The 19,590-nt window shown below is 40.9% G+C and overlaps 1 protein-coding gene across 3 annotated transcripts; it reads right to left on the reverse strand.

Annotated features, from left to right (window-relative positions):
• Positions 1–882: 882 nt before the first annotated feature.
• Positions 883–18,981, reverse strand: SQLE (squalene epoxidase). 3 transcript variants are annotated; one of them, XM_037166748.2, is made up of 12 exons: positions 18,784–18,981; positions 17,844–18,555; positions 14,562–14,814; positions 13,074–13,254; positions 11,968–12,064; positions 11,030–11,143; positions 10,779–10,950; positions 8,851–8,946; positions 4,898–5,040; positions 4,367–4,463; positions 2,413–2,500; positions 883–1,403 (listed from the first exon to the last, which is right to left on the reverse strand). In XM_037166748.2, the coding sequence occupies exons 2-12, from the start codon at positions 18,126–18,128 to the stop codon at positions 1,211–1,213; spliced, it is 1,719 nt and encodes a 572-aa protein (XP_037022643.2). In that variant the 5' UTR covers positions 18,129–18,555; positions 18,784–18,981; the 3' UTR covers positions 883–1,210. The 3 variants fall into 3 exon arrangements, with proteins under 3 accessions (XP_037022643.2, XP_053516829.1, XP_037022642.2); XM_053660854.1 differs by having other exon boundaries at positions 18,743–18,981; XM_037166747.2 differs by having other exon boundaries at positions 18,735–18,981.
• Positions 18,982–19,590: the final 609 nt, after the last annotated feature.

Genomic DNA, 19,590 nt, shown 5'->3' on the forward strand with positions numbered 1-19,590 from the left:
ACATGGTGATAGAGTAGCCACAAACGCAGTGACCAGTCTATGGGCTGCTGACCATGGGCGTTTCTCGGTGTCTGAGACTCACTGTCCTCTGCCAGTGCCAGATACCCTCAGGGGTTCACAGCCTCCCTTCTGTGGGACTGCCCAAAGCTGCTCCTTCCACCCTCTCCTTCCTTAGCAACCCCTGAGCCTCCCCTCCCCCAAGCTCCCACACCAAGCTAGCCAGCCATTAGCCCTTTTTGTCTTGGTAGCAGGTTAACCATTAGCTTTAACTCCCTGCCCTCCACCCCCATAAATCCTCAATCACTTCTACATGAAATTGCCCTGAGGGGGACCACTTCCTGTTGTGGCAACTGGAAAAGAGCAAGAGATGTTTTAGCCCTGTGCTCCTGAGGAGAGGAGAGGAACAAGATGAAAGAAAGAAATGGAAAGGTGCTTAAGTCGGTTTAGCAAGTTGCAGGGGAATAAGCATCCATCTGTTGTCCGGAGCCGGGAGTGTGAGTCCTGGTTCTGCCCCCAGCTGGACTTGGGCCCCAGCTGGCCTGTCAGCATCATCTGTAAAATCAGGGCTGGCTGATTTCTTAGGTTCCTTTCCATTGTTTAACATTATGACAAGTTATTTTTCAGACTCAAATCCTAAGAGACTGAAAAGCCCTTGATTGCCTTCTTGTATGAATGTGATATTTTCAGAGAACTCAGAAAAGAACCGTATCAGCTTGCGTCACTGGATAGACGTGGAAAATTAGGTCCAGAGATTTAAGGCAAACTTCCCCGACGTCAGGGTGAGGACAGGTTTCCCTCTGCATTCTGCATCCCACCATCGTTCTCTTTTCCATTATCCTGAAACTACGTAAGGTCCACAGCAAAAACCAAAGAGACAGGAGGCCTCGTTCTTCGTTTTATTTGTGTGTCCTGCGTCCTCTCATTCCAGATAACTGAATGCAGAACTGTTCTGTTTTAGCACTAACTTATGGTAACAATCATTTCTTTTAAACTATCTTACTTGACTGTTCATTTTAAATTGAAAATTAAAGTATATATTTACATGTTTATGTACAAATAACTTCAAAAACAAATTACTCTTAACCCTGGTCCAAGAGTTTCCACTTTACAAATGGTATATAGTACTATGCTGCATAAATCCTCTTCAAAACGTCTCTCAGACTTGGTGAGTTCCAAATATTCATTCATGGATGATGGTCCCCCTCTAAGCTTAGTGAACCAAGTACTTCATTTCCGAGTAAATTAGAGGAAATATCACCGAACACGCTTTGTACAATAGAGCAGTGCTGCTGAAAATGGCTCGGGGTTTTGTAATCCAAGGTTCCGACTTAAAACAAAAATATGAGGCATAGACTGCAACAGCAAAGAAGTGTCCGATTAAAACCAGAGGGTTAGGAGACAGTCTGTAAAAGGAAAAAATACAATATATATTGATAAAACTCAAATCAAATTTACTGTAAAGAAGTTTCTATTTGTGTAGTATCTATAAAGCTAAGCACATTCTACACCTTCGAGGACTTTATAAGCTTGTGTCTCTCTGCCTGCTAAGTCTGATGGCGGGAACAAAATTTTTTAAAGTATTTTTACAAGAAACTACTTGGAATATACCCATTGGAAAATCAGTCACTCTGGGAGCCTAGTCTACATAAGTCACGTGTTTTGAGCTGTTCCTTTCGGTCACCTTGCGGCCCCGGTGTGAACGAAGCACCCGGGGGGAGGGCCTGGCCTAGTGGCACCAAGGCTTCCGAACAGCGGCACTGGCGTTCAGGTACAGATGAATGAGAAGAAGACAACATCTGCGCTGCCAAGATTAATACCGAGTTTCTTGAGGCCCTGTACTTCAATTTTTTTTTTTATCTCACCAGAGGGTGTTTTTTATTGATTTGAGAGATAGAGAAACATTGATATGAGAAACATCAATCGGATGCCTCCCATACACACCCCACCCAGGGATCAAACCCGCAACCCAGGTATGTGCCCTGACCAGGGATCAAACCCACAAGTTTTTGGTGCAGGGGACGATGCTCCAACCGAGTCACCCAGCATGGCTCAATCAAATTAATTTTTAAATACAAATTTCTCAAATTATCCATGGCTCCCCTAGCTCAGATCATGCAGATTAACCCATATGCAAAAAAAACAGCTTCTGTGATAATCACGTGTTTTAATCGAGTGCTTTACCCTCATCCACCCCCCACTTCCAATCTACGCCGTTTCTCAGAACTAACACAGAGCAAATGTTGCCTTTTTCCATTTATCTGGGCTAACTTCTGCTTTGCACACTAGTGAATAAAATGACAATCTTTTCATTATAAAACACATAAGGAAGATAAATTTGCAGCCGTTCATAAACTGAAGAGCCCTAAGAAAACTGGGGGGATCTGTTTCCTTGGTATCACCAAAGCAACTTACACAGAGAGCAGCCCAACGGGACCAGCAACACACTCGCCGCCAAGTTTGAAATATAAAAAACAGGCTTTTCTCAGCTGATGTAGAGAATCTAAAATGGAATTTTAAAATTACTCTCAATCAAATTATTTATACATTTATGTTAGGGTTCTAATGATATGTCAGAACAAATGAAGATGTAACAAATATCAAACCTGTAATTTTTTGAACAATCTAGCCTTAGAACTCCAACAACCCGAGATTTCTTTTACATTCCACCATCAACAACGTGGACAGTGGCACACGCGTAAATTAACTTTCCTGTTAATAAATGACTAACTTTTCTGTTAATAAATGACTGCACCAAAAGTGTGGGTCCCACAAGTCGGGGTTCTTTAAACTCTTTCCTTGCTTATGTTGTAAATTCTTTAAACGATGCAAAATATTCTGTAAACACTTTCTGTTATAAAGTCACAATTCTGGAAACCAAATGCCTTGTGTGAGATGCCCAATAAGCTATAACAAAAAATAATGCCTCATAGATATGAGTATTTTACACTTTTCAAAGTCATTAAATCTTTACAATATAGTATAATCAATCCATAACCTGTTTTGTTATTTTTAAGTAGCTTTTAAAAAATATTTATTTTTAGACATAGGGGAAAGGAAGGAGGAAGCGAGGGAGAGAAACATCAATGTACGGTTGCCTCTTGCTCACCACCCCCTCTGGGAACCTGGCTCACAACCCAGGCACGTGCCCTGACTGGGAATTGAACCAGCGACCCTTTGGTTTGCAGGCAGGCACCCAATTCACTGAGCCGCACCAACCAGGGCTATTTTATTAGTTTAGAATCAGTGTTCTTTTCAGGTCTGCGTACATTTTTCTTTACAACCAATAAAATGGGATGCAGTTGGTAAACATGTGCTCCAATAAAGCGCTCCTTCCTCCAATCTTTCATAACTTTTGTTGTTTTATTGACAGATTCAAATTCATAATGTTAAGAAACTCAAAAGCTTAGAAAAGTTTTAAAGAGCAGAGAAAAACTCACAACTGAGTTCTTTTGTTTTTACTTGCCTAATCAGCCATTTAACTTTCTCACCAGTTAGCAAGAGGTTTGGCAAATCACCATCAATGAGGTTTTTTTTTTTGGGGGGGGTGTTTATTTTAACAAGCGTGGTTATAGAAGCTATAGAAGGCATTTGTATTATATCATATTTTGTAGACAGATCACCAAACCACAGATCACTAAAGCCTCAGGGAGGTCATACAAATAGTTGTTTTGTGAGTATGGGAAGTAACGGGATTGGAGTTATATTTAGGGAGAAACTAGAACCTAAAGGTCTAGTGTCATTAACTGGTTTGTCCACTGCTGTCACTTTCCTCTATTCCTAACACTGGTTCTGCTGAGTCATGTTCTCCTTAATAAACAGACCGACTGCCACCTCTCTACAGTGAGTGTGAAAGCAAAACAAAAGCATGGAAAGATTTCAAATGCGCAAAAGGTGGGTGCATTCTGCTACTTGTGCCTTGCAACAGGGGACAGAATCCAAACGTGACCCGAAGCTCACATTCACTTCATGAAACACCACATTGAGAGGACACCCGAAACTAGCGTTCAGGAGAAAAAGAGGAACAACTACTTTGCTTTCAGTTCATGGCCAGAAAGATCCTCTATCACGGTTTTGTGCATCTAAGGTAACGTATGCAGAATCTGGTTTGGACCAAGGGAATTAAAAAGAACAACACAACACTGCGGTGCTGCTTGTGAGGGTGTCTGAGGGAGGGCCACAGCCACGTCTAACAGGCGCGTGGTGGTGCTCGCGCATGGAGTTAAAAATGACTACCAAACTTGAGTCAGCAAACTCAGGAAACTTTCTGTTTCTGTCCTAATCACTAATTTTTTTGGGTGAATAAGTTCTGTTCCTGTGCTATAGATCTGTAATTCGGTAAGATTTATTTTTTTAAATCTGCACTTACCATCTGTTCCAGAAAATAATTCATACAGAGCCTGAGCAAGGACATTCACAACAAAGGAATGAGAAGTTTTTCTTGACCAGTAGAATGATTTTTTGGCCTAAAAGAGAAAAAGATCATTTACTACATGGTAAGGAAGGAACAAAAGCAAGCACCAACTGACACTGATAATTCCTTCAAATTGATATTGATCCTGAGGTCCGTTATACGTCATTATGCCTATGGTTTACAAAATAAACAAAAAAGATCTTCAGAGCAATGGATTATGTGACTCTGAGCTGAATTGACAATCACTATGAGCAACATGGCCGATGCCATCCAGGGTTACCCAATGCTCAAATACAGGAACTGAGAAATTCTCTTTAAGAGTCACAGCTTGCAAGTCGGGTCCTTTAGGCACAGGATGGCCGGAGGACCGGGCAGCACCGGGCTCCCAAGTACACAGCTCCCCATCGAGGCCCCGTGCTAATCAGGCCCCATTAAGAAACCTATTTTGAGACATTTTTTTTGTCACAGAATAACTGACTACCTTACCTGGGAAATAGCTGCATCATCATAAAGGTCAGGGATTCCCTTTAACAATTTTCTCCACAGTTTTACATCTTTAAAAGCAACAGTCATTCCTCCTCCAGTAAGAGGATGCCTGATATTATATGCGTCTCCCAAAAGAAGGACACCTATAAAAAGATCATTTAGATTATGACATCATTCTGGAGCATCACTTGAGACCCCCCTCAAAAAAGACTATGTTAATTTATAAATACTACTAATATGAGTTAGTAAATAATATTGTGAAACTACAAGGGAACAAACAGAGATCGTGACTAAAATTTGTTGAGGCAAAAATTCAAGAGCTGATTCAATCAGTAGCTTTTGGGCACCTAACGTGTGCCAGATGCTGTGAACACAGTGAGAGAAAGAGTATGGTCCTTGCTCCCATGAAACCCACGTGCAAATCCAAGGTGGAATCAAACAGTGTCAAAACATCTATGAGACCTCTCTTGTGAGAAAAATAAAATAAAAGAGCCCACAGGTATCTAGGCATTACAAGCAAGTCTTCTAACAAGGGGAACAAATAAAAAGGCCTTTGACATTTCACAGCAGCCTTCGCCGCCGGCACACTGCAGAGAAATGCCTGTACAGTTCTAACGAACCACAGTGTAAGGGCCGGGAAGATTCCACCCCAACACACTGTGGCTCCAGCTGAAAGGCGTGGGGTAGATGTTCTCAAAACCACCTGAAGTTAATTCAGGAGAATAAACCTTGGTTGAATCTAATCTGAAAATTAGCCCCTGGTTCCACAGCTGCAGAAGCAGGAAGTGCCACAGGTGGACACTGCGTGCACCTCCTGAGTGGGCTGCCCGACTCTTAAGAGTCCAGGTCCATTGTCAGCCTGGTGCGCCTGCAACTTTCAGACAAAGCCTTTGTTTAATTTTGTCTGGGAGAGCAAGTGTTAAGGTGGTAGAATTATGATAACTGTTTTCCCGTAATGCCTTAATATACATTTATAACTATAGAAAACACAACCATAGCAGCTTTTTAAAAGGTAGCTCCTAGACATTAAAATACTGTATGTGTTACTCAGACACCATCACTACAAATCCCCTACAAACGACAGCCAGCGTTCCTGGTTCCGGCTGCACCGAACACTTCCAGTCCCGCCCCTCGTTTCTAGTCCCTGCGGGGCTGTGCTGCCCCGCACGCTGTGCACAGCAGTCTGCCACTGGCTTCCTTCTGCTCCACATTATGATTCAGTGTTTTACACCTGCTTTTCCACAGTGAGCTACAGCCCCTTCCTGTTCTGGAGCCGAAGTGGATCAACAGCTTCCACTCAGCCCTCTCGGGGGGCCCCACCCTCCTGCTTCCAGTGCAGCTCCACACGCCCCCACTCTAATATCCACCAGCACTTCACACCCACGTGTCCACAAGTGAACTCATCACCTCTCCCCACACTTCCCTCAATTTAGGGAGTCTCTTCCCTGTATTTCCAATGTCAGCAAATAGTTGGCAAAATTTTCTAAGCCTGAAACCCAGAATCCATCAAGATGCCTCACCCTCCCTTGCTACGATATCCAATTATTCCCTCAGTTTCATGCATTCTGCATCCTAAATATTACCCGATTCCATTTGTATTGCCACGACCCTATTCGGGCCTTTCAACATCACTCACACGGAATAATTAAACAGCCTTACTATCAGCTTCGGTCTGCACTGTCCTCCCAATCCTCCTTCCACAACATGTCAGAGTGCTACTCTAAAACAAAAATCTATCATGACACTACCTTGATTAAAACTTTACAGTGAAGAATCTAAAATGAAGCAAAGAAAACAATCCCATCTACAATAGCCTCCAGAGGAGTAAAATAGGAATAAATTTAACAACTAGAACACAAACCTTAAACTCTAAACACTACAACGCACTGCTGAACACCTGAACTCTTACACAATGGCCAGTCGGATTCCGACGCGAGTCCTGCACTTCACTGGGGAGGTAGCAGTCTCTTCAACAAATGCTGAGGGGACATCTAGATGCCCCTTCAAATGAAGCGGGACCCCTTCCTCACACCGTAATTTAACTCAGACCAAACACTGCAGTGTAACAGCTAAAACTCTAAAACTTTTAGAAAATAGAGGAGTGAATTTTTGTGGCACTGGGCTGGGCAAAGCCTTCGAGATTCGACATCAAAAGCACAAGCAACAAAAGAAAATGATAAACTGACTTCGTGAAAATTAAAAATTTTAATGGATACCCTCAAGGAGGAGAAAAGACAATCCAAAGAATAAAGGTTTTGCAAATCATGTATCTGATAAGGGATTTATATATAGACAATAAAAGGAACTCAAAAAATTTTTTCATTTGCCCAATTAAAAAATGTACAAAATCTGAATAGACATTTGTCCACAGAAACACAAATCACAACCACAATGAGGTATCACTTCACACCTGCCAGGATGGCTACGAGCAACAGACAGTAACAAGTGTCAAGGACATGGAGAAATTAGAACGCTCACACACTCCTAACGGGGATGTAAAACGGGCTCCAGCAGCTCCTCAACAGAGCTGCACAGGTACCACACGACCGAGCAATGCTACCTGTCGACCCAAGAAAAATGAAAACATGTTCACACAAAAATTCATACACCGATGCTCACAGTAGCATCGTTCGTAATAACCAAAAGTGGAAATAATTCAAATGTCTTATCAACTGATGGATAATCAAAACGTAATACACTCACACATGACCTATTATCTGGCCATAATACCCAGTGAAGCAAATGAAGGACGGACACATGATTCCACAGGGATGAACCTCAAAGAGGCCAGTAACCAAGGACCACATGTCAGTATTATATGATTCCGTTTACAGAAAATGTTAAGAATAGGCAAATCTGCCCTGGCTGGTATAGCTCAGTAGATTGAGCCCGGGCCTGCGAACCATGCAATCGCGGTTCGATTCCCAGTCAGGGCACATGCCTAGGTTGCAGGCCAGTTCCCAGTGGGGAACATATGAGAGGCAACCACACACTGATGTTTCTCTCCCTCTCTTTCTCCTTCCCTTCCCCTCTCTCTGAAAATAAATAAATAAATTTAAAAAAAAAAGAATAGGCAAATCTATACTACAAAAAAGCACTGCCTTGGGCTGCGGGTCAGGAAAAAATGAGGGTTGACTGCTATGGGTCCAGGGTTCCTTTTGGGGGTGATAAAAACATCCTAAAATTGATCGTAGTGATGGTTGCATATACCTACAGATCTACTGAAACGAATGAACTGCATACTTTAAATGGGTGAACTGTATGATTTGTGAAGTATGCCAACAAAGCTATTGTTAAACACTTTCCAATGAACTCCATTGTCTCTAGGATTAAAACTCAACTTTAAATAAACGTCTTACCTTTTCACTACTCTGACACCTACCTATCCAGTGCTCCAGCCATAGGAAACCACTTGAGTTCAAAGTGCAACCTTTTCTCAGCCATCCAGGCCCCTGCAGGTGTTATTTCATCTACTTAGAAGTCCCTTATCTCACTGTCCACCTACTGGCCCCACCTCCAGCTTGACTTCCTGAACAATGTCTTCCCCAACCACCCTGCCCAGTTCACAAGCTCCCCTCCCTGCCTGCACACCCCCTCCCGGTGAGTCCACGGCACCGAAAGTGGGGTTTTCTCGCAGCTGTCAGTGGTGGTCTGGAATTATCTGTCTATACTCACTTAACTAGAAAACTTAACCTCCTCTAGATCAAGAACTGTATTTAACTCTTGTATCGCCAGGGACCAGCACAATGACTTATATATACCCTCAATATTAAATAACTAAAGATAACATAAAACTAATTTTTGTATTAGTAATGTGTCAATGTATAGTAACCAATTCTCTGTCCCACATGTTATTCCCAGCAGCATAAATGTAACCATGTGTATGTCATTTGCAATATTAAATTTGAATATTTGCAGTAACCTTCACAAAAGTAAGTCCAACAAATTAATACCTCGTTTGTTTACCGGTGACGAAGGAAGGAAGCTTGCTGGCATAGACCGAAAACGAGAATTCTGAGTCGCTTCTAGAAATGGTTCTTTCAAGTGATCTGCAATAAATGCCACCCCACCAAATACATGGTTTATAACATTTCAATTTCTGATTATCTCACTTTCTTATCGAGTATAATCAAATACCTACTATACATGTGTTATGACTATTAAGTGCCCTTGTGATTAAATCAAGAGCTAATTATTTTATCAATAAAGTTGTTTATTAAGCACCTAGTCTTTCCTGCTAAGGAATGACTAAGGAGTCTAAGAGAAAATTAAAAAGGCAGCTAAATAAATTTCAAAACTACATAAAGAATGAAGCAAATTCAGATGACATGATATAGAGAGAAACGGCCCACCTCTCTTCCAAATGTTAATTGGCAGCCGTCGTATTGAACAATTTATTATCATCACCATATCTGGTAATATCAGATGAAATATACTACCATTTCACAAGCAGCAGGAGGAGACACACACTAGAAAGAGGATAAGATGTATAGAGCTCTACCTTTCTGAGTTTTACTTTCACCATCATAAAATGAAATGGTTGGATTAGTTTATCTCTAGGTACTTTGTGCTTCTACTCATATTTTCATTTTCATATAGAAAATGAAATCTTTTCATACAGTTCCCAGTGTACCCGGGGAATACAGGAGCAGACTGCCTATGTTGAAACCATCGTATTTCTACCAGAAGTATAATTTCAGTAACCTAACATTAATACAAACCTACAAATCATTCCCCTCCATGATCTCAGGGTAGAATGCTCCAATTAACCTCTAAACTGGAGAAAATCCATAGTAAAAGAAAAAAATGCTAAAAATACCAGGTAACTGACACTCCTTTGCCTAAATATGCATAACCCATTTTTCCACTGAAAGCTTTAAAAACGACTGAACTGAATGGAAATGTAAAATGTTGAAAACATCATTAAAAATCTAAATTTGTCGATGTATTATACTTTCACTTCACTTCATTTGTTAATACTCTGTTCTTAAACAGTGCTTACACTTAATTTTAAAAATAACTTGGAAAAAAACATATTTAAACTAAGTTCATACAAAGATAGTTTCCTATCACTATAATCATTAATTGGCAAACAGGGTTTACCTCCCACTGTCCTCATATTCTTAATAGTTTTTTTTACATGTCTTTCTTACACCTTCCCTTTCAAAAGATTTAAAAAACCCAGAAGGTCATTTTTATGTTTTTACAAAGACACCTAACATCTCATGAAGCCTTTCTGTCTTCAACTTAAAACTATCTCTGAGATTGCCTGCAGCCCTCACGTTCCGAGGGCAGGAGTGGATGAGCCACGCAGGCCTGGTTTCCACCCTTGCTGTGCCACTCACAACCTAACAGTTTACACTCAGAGAACCTAAGGAACCTCTGAACTGTCCTTCCCTCATCTAGAAAATGGGGATGATAAATGATAATACCAGCGTCACAAGACAGTTGTGTACAGTCAATAAAATTATGTTTGTAAAACACCTCTTATATAGCACACATTCAAAAAGTAGTTGCTATCGTTACCACAAAACCAAGTTCAAGTAATTAAGTGTAAGATATTTCAAGTATTCAGACCTTAGATTATTATCCAGACTACTTCTAAAAGTATTACAATTTTGTCAACATTGATAATTATTTTGAAAACTTTTGTTTTAAGTAACATATTGAAACTAATTTTTTTAATTTGGAGATTTTTCTTATGCGTTAAATAAACAGTCCAGCTTCGGTGTATGTGATTGGCTGGGTTCATTTTTCACCTGCCAATCTTGATCTCTGGCCTATTTTAGACAAAGTTTTAGTGACAACTGGAGATGAAAAGCCTTTTGTGAGATTTGCTTTCAAACTTAGATTACAATGGGAGTAAAATCTCATTTCTTACCAGGTAATTGTGGGTAAATTTTTTCAACCATATATTCTCTTAAATTCCTTGGCAAATCTCCATGAACATCAACAAGTACTCGAGTTTTATTAGATGAAATCTGGTAGACGAGAACTGGACTTGGATTAACTAAAAGAAGTTCAGCATGATTTTCTTTAAATTGTGGTGCATTCTAGAAAAAATAAAATATTTTCAGAATTTTCAAGTTTCAAGTTGCTTTTATTTTTCCTACAATTATACTCCTACTGTACCTCCATCAGAAAGCCGACAAAATGAGACGTAACAGAAACTTTACTGGAGATCAGGTTTTTCCTGAACTTGGAAAAAATTCCATCTGCAACAACAGTCAATGGAGCATGGAGTTCCTGTAACAAAAGATTAAGAATACTCAGCCAAATGCTTAGAAAATACACAGTAAAAGACCATTCTTTTAAAATGTGCATGAAAAAATTTAAATATATTCCCAGGTAACATTACACACAGTATTTCAAAATAATGCTATTGAGAAAGCTGTTATGTGCGGGCTTCAGTTAGTGCCTGCCTAATCTTTAGAGACACTCCCTCTGAGCAACTGAGGATCACCTTCCTCTGAAGCTCTACCATCCAATCCATCTGGGATTAAGTTCCTCTTTGATAAACAATGGAGAAACCGGCAAAGCTGGACAAGGTGAAATCTCATAACAAATTCCAAGGATTAGCCAAATTCTTTTATTCTAGAATTTCCTAACTTTATATAGTACTTCCAGTCATGGCTAAGACTTTGAAAAATTTTTGTTCACGTGGGTGCACGTATGTATTTATATTACCTGCAATCACCCTCAGGAGAGTACAAATTCTGGGAGGTGGCCAGCCCCCAGAGCAGCCTCAGTAACATACTGAAACTAATTTTTTTAATTTGGAGACTCTTCTTATCTCCAGATAAGAAAGCAACTACAGATTAGCCTTTGCCTCTTTCTCTTCCGTTCCTGGAAGCTGTTTTATTCTACTATTTCCTGAGACTCTCTTACTTTTGCCTTTCTTATTTAAAAGACAATGTCTTGCCATCTGAAATCCGTCCTGTTGCACAGGACTTACAAAGAACTCAGTCCACTTGTTGAAAAATAAATTGGTGAGCCTCCTTTGTTTAAAGGAGTAGGAGAAAAAGAGAACAATCTCTTAGGAGAAACTAACCCTGGAGCTCCCGCCTCACCTTGATGTCTCCAGTTTCTTTGTCTCTGTACTGAACTCCAACCACGGCATCACCTTCTTCTAATAACTGCAGCACAACACCCTCAATAAACTTTGTACTAAAAGACAAACAGAAATAAATTCTATAGTAGCACACTTGAGCAACATAAATAAGGAATCATAAATTCCTTATCCCTCATCCCCAGTTTTTACATGTAAACAAGCATGCATGTGGGTGCATATACACATATACACCGAGAACGGTGTGGAATGACGAGGTAAAAACATCAATAGTGGTTTTTAGAATTACGTGTGGGTTTTATTACCTAATTTTTAAATTAATTATACATTAATTTAAAAGGTAATGATTTAAATAGTATTTTTAAAAATAACTTTAGATTTTTATCTCAATTCACTAAAACATAAAATACATACACAAGAAGTTAACATACCCCCAACCAATTCGTACACAGATGGGGAAACAGAATTGACATTTATCCAGCAAATTATTCAGAGTGGTTAATTCTAGTCAGAAAGGTCATGAATAATTTTTTAAATCTTCTTTATATTTGGAGGTATTTTCTACCATAAACATATTCTACTTCCATAGATGTCAAATCCTTCTAGTCCTAAGGATGAGTTCACTTCGTCAACACTTAAGCCTGTGCCGATGACACAAGGGTTCTCATATTTAAACATTCCTCAATCCCAATGTTGAAAGGCTAGAGGCAAGTACACGTTAATACATAAGAGAAGAAGCCAGTCTTGTCCGACTGGGTCCGTCCCAAGGATGGAACAGGGATTTTCCCTTGAAGGCCTCTGTCCTGACCTTTAGTAGGAAGAACCAAAGCCCCAAACCCAAACTCCCAAATGGGCACATGTGGACTTACATCTTAGTTATAGCAACTATATCCTCTAAATTCAACCTCATAGAAATCACAGAATTTAGTCAAAGGAAAATTCTCAATAGTTCCATGTCATTCCAAAAAAAATTCTCTATATAATGTTCTTAATAAAGGCACTGGTTTCTTTTAGCATAAGGCATATGGTCTAGCCTATAGCTAACCACATAAACACTTACAAAAACAGTAATTCTTTAACATGATACACTTGCAGCCACAGCCTTACTTGGGCTCTGCCATAGCTGCTGTCCGGAGACTCATGATGAATCTTCCGTGATGGAAGGCTCTTCCACTCTGCACTTGGTTGTTTTCTAACAGAGGGTAGGGGATATGAACATCTGACTTGCTTTCCCAATCATGAATTACGTAGCCATTCATTACCTGGGCATCAATACCTTCCACTGTATCTGCAAAACAATTTGGTTCAAAAAAATCAACTTTGTTAATATGCCCAGAGTTACACCAGGCACAAAGAAGACATGGAGGCATGGAATGAGTCAGTCTTCAAAAAGGTAGGATGCCATTTGGAGAACTGGACACTACTTTAACTATTTCAGAAATTTTAATGCTTCTGGAAGATGATTATCTTATTAGCATACTTACAACCAAAGACTAATATTTATATATCAAACTTAAACATTAAAAATATTAAAACCCCCAAAACAATGAGGTTTTAAACAATGTAGGAACACTAAACAAATCATGAAAAATGTTCAAACCTTGATTTTAAAAAATGAATGAAATATAATTAAAACAATTAAGATACCAAATCAATCAAAGCTGCTGGTGAAATCACATAAAATTGATAAATTTATAGTATTGGTCATGCTATAAACTATAACACTTTAGAAAGTAACTAAAACAATAATTATCAAGAACCATGAAGAAGTTATTAGCATCCACTGATGTAATAATCTTAGTTTTGAAAATTCATCTAAGAAATTCACTCTAAAGATGTAATTTTTAATAATTTTAAAGTTATATACAAGAATAGTGTTATCGCTAAAAAGAAAAACAAAATAATCTAAATATTAATGTAAGTTAGAAAGGTAAGGTACATTATGTAGTATCAATTGAGGAAATGTTACGCATAGGCTTACAATTAGTTACAAAAGAATGGTTAACAGTAGTAAAAATATACATAGGTTTAAGTGGAAAAGTTGAATTTAGCAGGTATATTAATATTATCACATACTATATGTTCAAATACATTAAAATACAATATATTAAGATAAAGCACATTAAAATAATTTAATTTTTAATTTAATTTTTTAAATTTATGTTTAGAAAAAGGGTAAGGGAGGGAGAAAGAGAGGGAGAAAAACACCAATGTGTGAGAGAAGTATCTATCAAGTTGCCTCTCGCATGTCCCCAACTGGGGACCTGGCCCACAACCCAGGCTTGTGTCCTGCCCAGGAATCCAACCAGCAGCCTTTCAGTTTGCAGGCTGGCATTCGATCCACTGAGCCACACCAGCCAGGGCAAAAAATAATTTCATTCATTTCCAATGAAAGAAAAACATATCACACATCTATGCTGAGATAAAAATATCTCAGCATAGCTGAGTTAGTTTTATGATATGCTTTTTAATTCGAGTGACTTTTATAAATTGAAAATAAAATGGAAAACCTTTTTACCAGTGGTAGATAAGAGAGTCTAGAGTGAACAGTGCTTACTTACAGCACATAACTCCTAAACACCAATATGAACCTACCTCCAAGACCAAGGTCTTGAAGCACACGATAACCACCTGGCTGCAGATACTCTCCAACTATCCTGTCGGGCTCTTGTAAATCCCTCTCAATTACTGTCACCTTTCTTCCATCTCTGGAGAGCACTGCTGCCAAAGCAGAGCCAAGTATCCCAGATCCCACAATGATCACTTCCGGATCACGTGGAGAAGAGATCGATGTTGAGGCAGCTGCTCCTATTAAGGTGCCTTCTGAAATGCTGGTTAGTTTTTCGCACTGTTCAAAAAAGAAAGAAAAGTATGTATCCACATTTGTTAACCTTAAATCATTCTGCTATACAGATAGACACTGGACTTTTGCATCTTGGGCAAAAGCTACACTGTAAACATTACCAAACCAAATGCACTATTACATTTTTAAATCCTGATCATATGTAAAAAACCAATAATATCAAAAGGTTGGAGAAATAAAAATTTATAATAACCCAACAAAATTAAGTGTATATTTCTTTCCAGACATGGTACTTAGAAAATGATGTGATGTAGACATATTTAGAAATGCACACCAAGCCAAATATTTAAAAAATGTTTATAAGTGGCTTCAGACTTCTTATACAGAAAATTGTACCATTATTCAATTCTTCAAACATACACTGAGCATTTACCAAACACAAATGACATACAACTTCCAGTTTGACTTCATGCTGCAAATATTCAGCACCTTTTATATATTTCCACTATTTCTTTATTTTTTCCTCCTGGATTATCATCTGAAAAGTCTACCTTCACCTAAAATCACTTTTCTGTAACTGTCAAATCCTGGCTACTCATGTACTAACAGAGAATTACTTAACTCTACAAAATTCCAAAAAGAATAACTCATTGTCCCTTGGAACTTGACCTGATCACAATTTTAATCCGTAACATATAAGAACACATTTACTTTAACCCTTCTTCTTCCCCTATTTGAATACTTTAAGAGAACCTGGTCAATGATGTGAAGTCGGTCCTCCAACTTACAAACAAGGACAAACATTAAACCTATCACTAATTGGGTTGACAGTAAAATCTTTAACTTTGAACAACAGATGAAAAAGTCCTGTTTAGAGAGTTTTATACCCACTGAGAATAACACTAATTGGTTTGGGTTTTTTTTAATGAACAATTCAATATCGTAATAATTTTTCTTTTCATTTTTGGGGAGAGGCATGTGCATTCACAAATATGAACACAGTTCAGACAGAGGATTGTATGGAACCATATTCCTTGAGCTCTCGGACCTTAAGTATTAAGATACAAGTAAATGCCATTTTGAAGTGGTTTTAATTAAAGAGACTTCAGGCAGAAAGGAGACAACCCCTGCAAATCCTTCAGAACTTTAGTTCTCTGACATTCTAACATTCACCTGGCCTTCCTATATATATTTCCACAATGGAGTGGGGCCACGTTCATTCCATTTTTCATAGTTTTTCTGAAAGAAATTACCTTTTTGTTCTTTACCAAGGGAGGACAATAGTCTACTCTTCCATCAGTATAGTATTTCTTAATGGCCAGAATAACAGAGTATATTGAAAATATTGTTCTAAGAGAAAGATAAGCTCCTTTTGTCTCTTAACCATTATTTATTAGTTTTTCTTCTGAGAGTTTCCCTGTTAAGCATACGCAGGCAATCCTGGAACGGGGACTCTGGAGGAAGTCAGAACCCGGTCAGGAGAAGAAGCGCTAATGGGAACTCAGTACTCAATACAAAGCAAAAAGCCTGGCACGTTCACAGTGGAACCAATATTGACTGCTGCTAACCAATGCTCCCACCCCAAGACTGGTCTACACAGCATGATGTAACGTCAGTCCTGCCACCTGGACAAGTGATTGCCCACTGACCCCGAGGGAAGTTATCTCAAGTCAACGGCGTCAAACATTTCAAACTGAGAATCAAATCTTCACCCTCCCTCCTCTCCCATTCCTCCAGCCCACACCCACCGTGACACTGAACTTAGCACCACTCTAAAGGCTCCTAACAGGCAAGCATTAAATCGGTAAGGCTGCTGGTGCCCCCATCTAACAGAGGAGATAACTGATTAATTTGCCAAAGGTCTCACAGGCAGAAGGGGCGGAACATAACTTGTAGACCAAGGCCCTCTCTTCAGTAAGCCTTCAGTACTCACCTGTACTGTGACTGTAAGTAAAACAATGCTGATCCAGAACCCTGACTTTGTAGGCCACTCACCCCGACTCCAAGTCACCATCAACCCTCCTCACCTGGTCGACAGCAGCAATCTCTTATCTGATAGCCTTGCTTCCTGTCTTGTCTCCCTACAATCTACTCTTCACACAGCAATTAGAATGTTCTTTTTTGAAAGCCAAAATCAAATACTGATACTCCCATGCTTAAAATCCTCCAGTGCTCTTGGGAAAAAGTCCCACAGGTCTCAACCACCTCTCCCCCCTCATCTCCCTCACTGTCCTCCTCTGCTGCCTGGAATGGTCACGATGACCTCACGGGTATTGGAAGCCCCCGCCTTTGATCTGGAAAAGGGACTGCACGCTGGACAACGCTCACTTACTTACAGTCAACATGTTGGGTTGACAGTAAAAAACAAAACTTTAACTTTGAACATAAGAAGATGGGAAAATCCTGTTTTGAAAGATTTATGTCCACTGAGAATAACAGTGATTGGTTTGGGTTTTTTTTTAATGAACAATCCAATGTTGTAATCCGTAATTTTCCTTTTCTTTCTTTTTTTGGTGTGTGGATTCACAAATATGGATACATTTCAGATGGAGAGAGGACATCCCTTCACTGATTTACTCAAGGCCCCACTGATGTGGGAAGAGCTGTTCTGTCCCTGGCTGTAAAATGCTGAGCATTTTCACCCTGTCACTTTTTCGAATTGTTCTGCCACTTTCTCCAGACAGCTGGCAAGTTTGGACAGAAGCAGGGCTTACCTGCCGCAGGCTTCCTTCTTCCCAAGTACAAACAGCAGCCTTACCCAAGGATTTGAAAACATTTTTCTCTCCATCACCAAGACTGATTCTGCCTGCTTTCAAAATGAAACTCTAACTAATTTTATTTCACCTTTCAGAATCATTTAGCCTTGGCTCAACCTATGCTAAATGAAACGAATGTTTTTAAATCAATAGTAAGAGTCCCATTTTAGGGGGGCAAAAAAATTCAATGAGAATCCATACCGAGAATCTAAGCGGCTGCCTTTTTCCCCTTAAAGGGGAAAATCATTATGTGGGTGGCCACGATCCTCATTTTAAAACAAGACACCCACTCCTTGGACCAGTACGAATTCAACCTACCTTCCCAGACCCGAGCTGCTCTTTATTTTCGGCCCCAGGAGGGGGATTGGCCCAGAAGAAGCCAATCAAAGGCAAGGCAGACAGGACACCCGAGAGGGCGGCGAGCAGGGGCCCGCTGGGCGTGCGCCTCGCCAGCACCCCGCTTCGGAAGCGGTAGGACAGCACCAGGCCCAGCGACAGGAACACCAGCACGCACAGCAGGAGCTCCTTGTTGGCCAACGTAACGAAGTCCCCGCATTTCTTATAGAAATACGTGAAAGTGGCAAGACCAAGAAAGGTCCACATGGTTCAAAGGCCCCTTTGGTGGCACCGGTCGACGCTGAGTTCTTTTTTTTTTTTCCCTTGTAGGGTTTTGATGGTTAGAAATCGTCCCCAAAATGTGTTTCCAGAAGCAGCACCGGGAACCTGCCCGGCTCCAGTTAACACCGTCACCGGATCACAGTTCAAAGCAGGCCAATTTAGAAAATCATACAGTTAGTATAAAAATGTCTGGAGGGGGCCAGTTAGGACCTAGAAAGCAGTATTTCAAAAGCTCCAACAGCTCCCGATTCAGACTCTCTCCTTTTTCGGGCAATCCATTTATTTTTCTTTTTCTCTTCCTTTCTTTCTTCCTAAAATGGCTTTTTTTCCTGGTGGTTGTTACCGGGGTTTTCAATTCTGACGTTGGTTCATCGTGATGTAAAATTGTTCTCTCTCAACAGCAGCAGGTGCCCTTTCAGAGACAGATGGGGTGGGGGGAGATGAAAGAAATATCTTAATGCCCCGGAAAACGCGGCCGCCTCTTCCGACAGCGACGGCCTGCACCCGCGCAGTCGGGTTTCTCTCCCCACCCACGCAGCCCACGGTCAAGGGGAACCTGCCGGCTTCCGGGCGGAGAAGGGCAGCCCCTACCTCGATACCTTCTCCTCCGCAGCACCTCCCGACACAACCGCCGCCTAACCTCCAGTCCGCGACTTCGTTTCCCCGCTGATGAATGCGGGTCTCCGCACAGCTCCCCTCAGAGGACCGCGGCAGAGTCTCCCCACGGCGTCCCCCCCAGCATCTCTCCCGCGGAGCTCGGGCAGTAACCAGAGCAACCGTCCCACGCCTTTTGCCTCTCAACTCGGCCCTCCGCGCTCAGCGCCCAGAGATCAGTACAGAGGGGAAGGGCCAGTGGGCGGGGCTCCAGAAAACGAGCCCGCCCCGCCCAGAGTGCCTTCTGAGCAGGCCCCGCCCACCTTTGCCAGCGGCCAATGAGAGTGCATACACGCGGTAGGCCGAGGTGGCGCTATGGCGCGTTTGGCCAATCGCGGCTGGTGCGGCCCTCGCAGTGACGTACGAGAGGCGCTAGGGCGATATTTCGTTGTATGGGGCGGAGGTGTGGGGACGGATGGGCTGCGTGGTGGGCGGTTGGGAAGGCACTGAGGGCTACGGAGGAAGGGGTCTTGCCCTGGGTACCAGGTTAATTTACTGAGGTTAGCCCTGTTATGAGGGTAGGTTCGTGGTACAGTATTTCACATAAGTCAGTGGAGCAACTCTGTGCTAACTGCCAGCTGGGCAGCACAGCGCCAAGGAAAATATTAAGATATGCACACAGTAACTATGCTATTCACTCATCTTTTATTGACTGCGGGTTACTCAAAGCAGAACATCAACATGCATTAATAACCTAGTCTTTAACAATGTAAGAGAAATGTACACGCAGCAATTAGTGGGGGAAAACGAACCAGAGACCCAGAGTCCCAGTCTGCAGGTCTGGGAGACAACA

This window comes from Artibeus jamaicensis, unplaced genomic scaffold (genome assembly GCF_021234435.1).
Source record: "Artibeus jamaicensis isolate MK-2021 breed Jamaican fruit bat unplaced genomic scaffold, CSHL_Jam_final scaffold_916, whole genome shotgun sequence".
NCBI classification, from domain to species: Eukaryota; Metazoa; Chordata; class Mammalia; order Chiroptera; family Phyllostomidae; genus Artibeus; species Artibeus jamaicensis.

What these genes read in the sequence shown, in the direction of transcription:
- SQLE (XM_037166748.2), bottom strand. Translation starts at nt 18,128, where the DNA reads ATGTGGACCTTTCTTGGTCTTGCCACTTTCACGTATTTCTATAAGAAA. An exon ending in TTGTCGGCTTTCTGATGGAG is followed by an intron (nt 10,951 to 11,029) that starts GTACAGTAGGAG and finishes TATTTTTTCTAG; the next exon opens with AATGCACCACAATTTAAAGA. An exon ending in ATGATGCAGCTATTTCCCAG is followed by an intron (nt 4,464 to 4,897) that starts GTAAGGTAGTCA and finishes TTTCTCTTTTAG; the next exon opens with GCCAAAAAATCATTCTACTG.